Source organism: Perca flavescens, chromosome 3 (genome assembly GCF_004354835.1).
Source record: "Perca flavescens isolate YP-PL-M2 chromosome 3, PFLA_1.0, whole genome shotgun sequence".
Classification (NCBI taxonomy): Eukaryota; Metazoa; Chordata; class Actinopteri; order Perciformes; family Percidae; genus Perca; species Perca flavescens.
The window spans coordinates 17,131,547-17,141,318 of record NC_041333.1 but is presented as its reverse complement, the minus strand read 5'-3'; the positions used below and the strand labels follow the sequence as shown (position 1 = coordinate 17,141,318).

Here is a 9,772-nt window from a genome sequence, read left to right as displayed (position 1 = left end):
TGTACATTGTTAAAACATAAAATACCGATAGATAACTAGAATAAAAACAACTATTGCAATTAATTGTAAAACTAACTAAAACAAACTACATATAAAATAGACAGCAAGTAGATATATAATAAAAGGTGTAACGTGATATAACGTGTTTAAATAATAAGGCATGGCTAAAAAAGTTTTAAGTGTCATTCATATATATATATATATATATATATATAAAAAATGGAAAGCCCCATTCAAAAGGAGGAGAATATTACAGCTGTGTGATGTTGTAATTGTTATACTTCAATTCATATTACCTTCACCAGAACTACTTCTGCAGTAGTTCCACTATTTCCCATTTTTCACACCTCTGGGCCACATCTAGAGATGTGGATCCAGAACCGTCCATCAGAGTCCTGTCTGCTCCATTCAGCAGCAGAGCCTTTACAATAGGCATACAGCCATTCTGGGCAGCCAGGTGTAAAGGTGCCACCTTTCCTGAGTTTACTGCATTGACATCTGCATGATGTGATATCAAGTGGAGGACACTTGGTAAACTGGCACTTGTACAAGCTACATGCAGTGGCGTCCATCCTTCGCTGTCCTCCGACACGTTTGGGTCGGCTTTGGCTGCCAGGAGTTTTGCCACCACTTCCGGCTCACCCTGGTGGCAGGCAAGGTGGAGCGGGCTCCATCCATTCTCACCTCCAGCGTTCACACAACCACCCTGACTCTCCAGCTGGACCACCGTGGCTCCATGTCCCCTTAAGGCAGCCAGGTGCATGGGTGTCCAGCCTTGGAGGGTCTTGGAGTCTGGGCAGGCCCCGTTTGACAACAGCTGTCTGCATATGCCTGTATGGCCTCTCAGAGCAGCCAGGTGAAGTGGAGTGTATCCTATGCTGTCTGCACTGTTAATATTCACCCCACTCTTCACCAACTGTCTGACTATTCTGTTATGGCCTTCCTCAGCTGATAGGTGAAGAGCAGTGGAGAGAGAGCAGTCAGCAGCGTTGGGATCTGCTCCCTTGGAGAGGAGGAGCTTGGCAATATTCGGATGCCCGTAGGCGGAGGCTAGGTGGAGCGGCGTCCTCCCTTGTGCCTCCCGTTCTCCGATTGCTTCCTCTGACAGCCGTGAAAGCAGCAGGCGCACCACTGTTTCATGGCCATTTTGGCAGGCTAGGTGGAGGGCCATCCAACCGGTTTTTTCCCGGGCATCCGCCACTGCTCCTTTGTCCAACAGAAGTCGGACAGTCCTGTCGTCTCCGTTCTGAGCAGCAAAATGGAGCGCTGTCCACTGGTCCTCATCTCCCTGGGCGGCAGCTGCACCATGTTCCAGCAACAATGAGATGATGTCATAAAGCCTGTAGAAAAGAAGTTTCATTCATACTGTAGGGTACATTATTACTGACTCTTGTCAGCACTGTGAGGTTACAAGGCAAACAGCAGAGACGCCTACTTTACACTAAACTTAGCTAACCGTCTTCTGGGTCTAGCCTACAATCATGAGAGTGGTATCAATCTTCCCATCCAACTCTTGGCAACAAACAAGCAAAATGTCAATCTTTTCCTTTTAACTTTGAATAGAGGAGTAAAAGGTATTTGGTAACCTGCAGACATTTTCAAAATATCCAGTTGCAAGAGCAAATTTCTTTTCCTTGTGTCACTTTAAAAAAAAATATATATTTCTTTATACAGACCTGTGTACAACAGCAATAATAAGAGGAGTGTAACCTCTGGCAGTCATACAGTTGACTTCAGCACCCAGTCTCAGGACGTGCTCGACACTCTCTACATCACCGCTGGCTACCGTGTAGTGGAGGAGGCTCGTCTCGCCTGAAAACTGTGTGTAAACATGATCTCTTTTCACAGACTTTCTGAAACTACCGAAGTCCTTTTTGCACAGCAGAGAGAGAATGCTGTTGTTGCCACGATGGTCCTCTGTGAATTTGAAGCAGAGGCAGTATATGAGAAAAAGACCTGCAGAAATGGTGATAATAGTATTTTTTTATGAATTTGCCGTATTAAAGTTGAGTATGCTCATTATATTGTGTACAGCATTGTCCTTCTCTACATGATGGCTGAGGGTGAAGCTTTCAGAAGGCTGTTGACTTGGTGCTTAGTCAATAGCTTGTGCATTAGTATTTGAATATGGGTGTATAGAGATTTATATTAATGGAGGGTGGCCAGGGCTCGAGAGTAGCGGTTGCCCAGTTGCCCTTGTTTCGTGGCCTCTTGTTGCCCCCTTTGGCAACCATCTGTTCAATATTTAACGGCACAACAGTCTACCGCTAAAGCTATGAGCTAAAAGACACAAACTAGCACTGGTCACTGCTTTTGTCGGCAAAACAACACAGACGTGAATAAAGGTTGCGTTTACTTAAAACTGGTAAACCTTGTGTTATTGTAAAATACTCTTTTCTCATCTGTTTTTGTCGTTTAACAGTAGTTTACTGGTAAAAGAAGTAATTATTGTTAAAAGTTATTGTTTACAGTTAAATTATTATTTTTAATAATTTAAATTTCTCCCTTTTTTGCTAATCCGAAAATGTATCTGATCCGTGAGTTCTGTGATCCGTTGCACCCCTATTTGAGAGGGATGGGAAATTATATTGCAAGCCATTCTATCATTGTTTCATTATTAAAATGGGTGGTTAACTTACATAAGAAATGAATTGTTCCAAATATAGACGGTTTAAAACATGGCAACATTATTGTCAATTTCGGCAACCAACAGCTGATACCTGGTTGCCACCCTGTCAACCACTTTAAAAAGTTAGCGTTGAGCCCTGGTGGCAATGAAAGGATCACTAAAAAGTATTGTGAATTATCAATTCAATAATCTAGTCAAGTCTTTAGAGGAATAGGATCAAAGAGGTTGTGTGAATGTTCCTTTTATTCTCCCTTGCACTAATAGTTGACTTTGCTTTTCCCTACTAAAGGTAATATTAAGAATGGAACAGCACTGTAAATATCATTTATTAAATGTCAGCCCTCCAGGCTTGTACTGCATTGAACATGATTGTCCACGTGTTTACCTGAGGGAAGGTCAAGCATCTCAGGCAAAGCAATCTAAAATGGAAAAGAGAGAACGGAAATAGTACGGAAGTTATTTGCTGTGACATCAATCATCAGGGGGTTAATAAGCACTGTATCTGAGCATGGCTGTTTCAGGGGCTCGACACAAACTTTTTTTTCCCCAAGGAACACGTGTGCTCTTAGCTGAAAAATTTAGAAGCACATAAAGAATTGAAAATGTATCAAATAATGTTTTTCTTAATAAAAGCAATACGTGTTGACATTTACAAGCATAGTGATTTCAGTTATTTGAATAGAAAAAGTATACTAGGTTTTAGATCCTTTAATTATGTAATTATTTATACTTTAACCCTTGTGTTGTCTTCCCGTCAACCTTGAAAAAAACTTTTCCAACGTTTTAAATTTTCAAATTTTTCTTCTACACATTTTCAGCGCTTATTTCTACGTCCCATATTTTCTGATATAAAACAAAAATTGGAAACGGGTCAATGTGACCTGAAGTCAACACAACTGTATATGGCTGAAGGTTAATTAATTGTCATTATACAACAAATGTTCCACTGAATCCAGACAGACCCCTGGAGAATTCAGTCCAGTCAGCTATAGAGTGACTTACAAAAGGTAACTGCCATTACTGTTGGTGCACAGTGATACATTCCATATGTGCACAGAATATTGTGAAGAAGTTGTGTACTTTTCTCTTTCAAACCACACTTGCAGCTAAAAATGGCATTCATGTTACAGGATGAAGCCAACTGACATTAGCAATCCCCTGAATTTTATTCTAGCGCCATCATGAAGTAGAAGAAGACATTTTTGTTTTTAGTGAAATATTTCATCAACTATTAGTTGCCATGAAAAGTGGTTTCCAGAGGTGCGTAGAGGATACATCTTAATAACTTTAGTGATCCCCTGACCTCAGATGATACTCATCTAGCGCAAAACGAATGACATCCTAGCAAATGTTTGAATGCTGACACGCAAATTAAGATAGTCCACATGATAAACGTTATACCTTCTTGTGAAATGTGAAAACAAAGTGGCAAAGTTTGTAGTGACAAACCTACAGAGAATTATCCCCCGTATCTGCAGTTCCTCTCGGCTTTACAGATCTTTGTGAGTTTCAGCTCATTGTTTTGCTGCTCAGCTTTACTTTTTGGGTTCACTCTCATAGTGTTGTTCTAAGCTCCAAAAGCCCACTGTACACTACCTGCTCAGCACCGAACAGCGGACAGAACCAGTTAGCAACTACCTGGTGTATCAAGTCAAAAGTTGATATGTCAATGTTGTGTTCACAACTGCCACCAAGTGGCCAACAAATCAGTTATTGCAGGTTTAAAGTGACACTGCCTAATTACATCCTCACAGAGCCTCTATACTATTTTTGTTGTGTAAACTTCATTACCTTTTGCCACACTCTTCCTTATAATATATTTTACCTAAGCTGCTCATTATGCCAAAGGTGGAGTACATATAGCAGATACTGCAGTTCCATTCAAGCAGAGTATCGAGCAGAACTAACTTTATGCATTGGGTGAACCAGCCAAGGATGTTCTAATTCCTGTCCCTCTTCCCCGTTTTTGTGACATTGGATTGGTCCTGGGAACTTCAGGACTTTACTCAGAGCTTCCGTTTTCCTCACAGTGTCTGCAAACAGAACAGCAGTCAAGGAAAGGACTGTTAAAATAAATTTGCCTAATCACAAAAAAAATGATTTCTAGATCCTCTCACAATTGCATCACTCCAGAGAATGCATTCATGAATTAGGCTACAGGTCAATTCGTTCATACATATGGTAACAACAGGGAGTTTTTGTGAACATCACAAATTGGAATAGCTGCTGTTATGAATACAAATGAAATTTGTTTGTATTTCATTAACACAACTTCTCAAGCCACATGGTTGCTTTGTTTGCTACATTTTCTTTGGAAAAATGTGGACCGAAAGAGGGACAAGTGCCAAATGCCTTTTATCGCAGCAGATTAAAACAATGATGTTTCAACATGATGTGAAAATGTCTGTCTTAATCATTTGGCACTTGTCCATCCTTTAGTGTGTGAGAGTCTGTTTGGTGCACATTAACATTAACACTGTGTTTGATAGCATTTTTCATGTTTTATCTTGACAATCTCATTAAGGGAAAACAAATTGGCATAATTTTACAGTCAAAAATATTTAACATAACATTAAAATGACAAAAGCTAAATTATACACATCAGACACATTTGACAAATCACTTATCTTTCTATGGATGCAGCCAAGATATTGTGTGTGCTGTGATCCAGATGTATTTAGTTTCATCTTTAGGGCAGACTGGCAATAAACCAATAAGCCTTGAAAATTATCATTATCCTCGAGCTTCAGGAATTTAAAATTTTACCCAAATAGGTGTCTTGTGTACACGTTTGCAAAATGTTATGTAATCATGATCAATCTCTGTTATGTTACTTGGATCTCATTATGTAACAGATAATAGTGTTCTTTTTCATCGCAATGTATTTGGGAAATCAGCTTTTTCTGTTAAAGCACTAGCTCGATGAATGACAAAGAGCTGCAGTCCTTTTGAGAGCTTAAAATCTAAATTAGAAAGTTGGATGAAAACAATTAAAAAACAATTTTGTTTCTTTTTGACTTCTGCACCTGAGAACTGTAGCCTCTTCCTGTGATCCTGGTCCCAGCACTGCCTCATGATGTCGATTATCTCACGTGGCTTCTGTTCGGGTATCATCTCCACACAGGGTCTCTTACCATGTGACACCTGTAAAAGCACTGTGGTCGTACTGCACCCTGGGCCCATAAAACAGATGTCAGACGCAAGGTTCAATGTAAATCAACACACATTATAACATTAATTCAACACACCACACCGGTTATGTGAAGGTCAGAGTTTCAGGCTGTGTTTTTGATCTATTATGGCCCCGTTTTGACCTGGTATCAAAATCTGAGTGATCCGATCTCAAGTAGACAGCTCTAAGGTATGAATGCACCCAGCATGCATTGAGGACACTTTGAGATCCGATCACCCAGACCACATTCAGAGGTGGTGTAGGCCACAAAAGGCCACATTACAGAGCCAGGCTAGATGTTTCCCCAAACCATGACTTAATGAGTAGCATGACTAATTTATTAACGTTTAACAGTATGCGCATGCCTATCATTGAAACCTCTGCATCTATATACCTTTTTAGCATGTTATTTCAATGAAATATTGAATATCCATTGCTAGACATTACCACATTTGTGCTATGCACTGTATTTTTACATTTTGGAGAGCAAAGACTGGTTTCATTTTATCCAGTTACCTTTGCAACAACGGATTTGTTATGAAGATGGGATGCATTTTAAATGAATTCATCCCTACCTGCATATGGTTTCTGCTGAGACAGAATCTCCCACATCACTATTCCAAAGCTGTATGTCAAATCAGAAAGAGGCACATCAGTCTTAACTTCCTCACTTTTGCATACCCTGCATTAAGTGAACGTTAAGGCAGTCCCTTTTTAAATAAAAATAGCTCTATAACAAACACAAAGCTTTTTAAGAAAACAAAACCAATAAATATAAAATGGTATGAGAGAGGGAGTCAGACATGAGTAAAACACATAAGTCCCAGTGACTTGGGATAGATTACAAATATATACAGTGCAAAGTTACACTGTGTGAATTGTACATTGAATCGGGGTGGGGGGGGCAGCAGTGACTCTGATTTTTGAATTTTGAAAATGCCCTTGGCAAGTCACCTGTACACATCAAAGGTAGTTCCTGGAGGATCGGGGCACTGACTGAACGTCTCTGGAGGAATGTAACTTATGTTCCCTCTTGCTGTCAGATGCTCCACGAACAATTTACTGTTCATGCCCTCCTCCCAGTGGATTAAACCAAAATCTGAAATCTTAGTAGAAAAACAAGAATTCCAGAGTAGTACAGAATGAGCATACATTGCTCTGCAGAGCTCAGAAATGTCAAGAGATCACTGTAATCCTATCTCATCATGTTGTTTTCACTGAGTTTCACTGACCTTGACGTGGAGACAATTGTCTAGTAGGATGTTGGATGTCTTGAGGTTAAGATGGAGTAGTGGAGGTGTCATGCTGTGAAGGAAATCCATTCCCATAGAGGCCTCATGAATCATCTGGAACTTCTTTGGCCACATCAAAGTGTGACTGGCTAGGAGATTGTTCAGCGATCCATTACTCATGTGCTCCATCACCACAGCAGACGCCTCACTGCACAGTCCGTAGATGGACACAATGTTTTTGAATTTCACTTTGGCTATGTTGGACGCCTCGTCTATTGTTCTCCTGTGGTGGAAAAAAAATTGTTATGTTTCATGTGTGTGTTATTATGGTTAGTTGCTTTGGGGATTAAATATGTATTTTGAACTTTGATCATAGGAAACATTCCTCTCTGTGTCAAACATTGTAGAGGTGCAAATACTAATGAAACCACAAGATCTTTGGAATGTGCAGTATTAATTTAAAGTACACAACTGTGCCAATATGCTAAGGAATTGCTGTAAATTCAGACAGTTGCTTGTACCTGACAGCAAGATGATGACAATTTGTGCTAGTTTTCAAAATTTAAATCCCACCTGTAAATGTTGTTTGCACATAACGTTGTGTGAAAGCTCTTCAAGGCACATTTTTCCTGCTGGCGCTTAAGCCTGACCTGGTACACCTGACCAAATCTGCATTCTGCCACCTTAATCCAATCAGCCTCAAAATCGTCCTTCTTGAAGTTCCTGAACTGCCCAGGGGATCCGTCAAGGCAATCCATGAACACAGATCCCATGTGACACACTTGCGGTCTAATTCTACACATGAACAGGGTTTATCCTCTTGTCTCACATGGGGAAAGAAAAAGTCGTAGAACATAGATACACATTGCCGTAATATAAGTGGCAGCTGACTGTGTGTAAGGCATGTGGAGTCCCATAGATACTAGACTACGCTGTTCATTTGTGGGAGGAGCTGAGGCATAGAACTTGTTTGCACTACAATGTTGCAAAGCCGGTTTTTAGCTGGCAACACATGCCTGACTGCACTCATCATCCATCTAAAAGGAAAACTAAGAGATTCCTAAGAAATATTTAGATTCAGCACCAACAGATCATCAGGTAGGACAGTTTATATAATATATATTCACATTGTAATTTGGGTCTAAAATATGTATGTATGTGTGTATGTATGTATATATATACACACACACACACACACACACACACACACAGTAAATGAACTGCCTAATGAACCATCCACTTCTATCAAACTGCACTTTAACAAGGCACTTAGCCCCCAGCAGCTCCAATGGAACAGCTCAGTTTTCAGCTGTGTGTGTGTGTGTGTGTGTGTGTGTGTGTGTGTGTGTGTGTGTGTGTGTGTGTGTGTGTGTGTGTGTGTGTGTGTGTGTGTGTGTGTGTGTGTGTAACATGCACTTTTAAATAGTAATGTCTATATTACATAAATGGATTTATATATATGAAAACAAACACTAAAATGATGCCACTTCGTCTGAATATGAAGCTAAAGCCAGCCAATGGTTAGCTTAGTTTAGTATAAAATCTAGAAACCTGGGTGAAATAGCTAGCCTGGCTCTGTCCAAAGGCAACAAAATTTGATAACCATCACCTCTAAAGCTCAACACTATTATGGGGGGTTATGTGCCGATCTATTTCTTAGTCGGGGAGCGGTAATTTCCAGCAGAGACTTCAGTCAGATGGCCTACAGAAATGTTATTTAACTACAAGCTAGCATGTCATTGGTTGGTACCAATGGATTCCTTATATCTAGTCTAGTTTAGTATAGTTTTACATGGTACCAACATCTTCACTCTGGCTTTAACTTTCACTTTAGTCTAAATAGAGTTTTCCAAACCAATGTGCAAACACATAAGAATTACTTTGCTGTTATATGGGGCAACTGTGGCTCAGGAGGTAGAGCAGGTCATCCTCCTGTCCGCATGTCAAAGTGTCTTTGAGCAAGACACTGAACCCCATGTGTGTGTGTGAATCTGTGAATGTGAAGCACTTTGTCCGGTAGGAAGGCACTATATAAATGCAGTCCATTTACCATCAAGCAGTGTTAATGAAAGGATGCAATACTGTTGTCGTTTTGTTACTTAATACCAACAATTTTCAGATAAACCAAGAAAATAATCACATTCATTAGATGATGCATACTTCTTATTCATTTACAGTCCTAAACTGGTTGGTAAATTGCGTGGAAAAATGAATGTAATACTTTGCTGGCAAAGCACAAGCATTTGTTAGGTATAAAAGTATTTACTGTGACGCAAGCCATAACTGAGTTTCATTTCTCTCATATCAATCACCATCAGTCAGGCTGGTTGTCTCTTATTGTTTTCAATAGAAAAAAAGCGAATTATTTCTTTTGTCTGTGTTCAGAAAAATTGGTTTCAGTTAGAAAAAGATATTGCGTGGTTCTCTGCTGGAGGTCATGGAATGCATTTAGCACACTGTAAATTGATAATTATTAGATTATTAGATAATTAGTTAAGATGAATTGTGAATTTTGCATAGCTGCAAGCTGACTTTCCTGATGGTGTAGGGACTGTGATGTGTGAACTGCCTTGTACCTTGACCTAGACCTCGAAATAGCGGATTTCATCTTAACCGCATCATGAAAGCAGGACGTTATTTGAGAGAAAAGATTTAAACTGCCTGGCTTATGTGAGAGGATTACCGTAATAGGAAGCTCATCCAAGAAGATGAGGAAACAAAGATGTCCTCTACCCTCTC

General features: G+C 39.9%; 1 protein-coding gene across 1 annotated transcript; it reads right to left on the bottom strand.

Moving 5' to 3' along the window:
• Positions 1-307: 307 nt before the first annotated feature.
• On the bottom strand, positions 308-7,806 carry ankk1 (ankyrin repeat and kinase domain containing 1). The gene is made up of 9 exons (XM_028573971.1): positions 7,607-7,806; positions 7,034-7,313; positions 6,756-6,907; positions 6,377-6,426; positions 5,656-5,802; positions 4,538-4,662; positions 4,083-4,117; positions 1,677-1,895; positions 308-1,340 (listed from the first exon to the last, which is right to left on the bottom strand). Exons 1-9 carry the CDS (start codon positions 7,804-7,806, stop codon positions 308-310), a joined length of 2,241 nt encoding a protein of 746 aa, XP_028429772.1.
• Between the last annotated feature and the right edge of the window lie 1,966 nt (positions 7,807-9,772).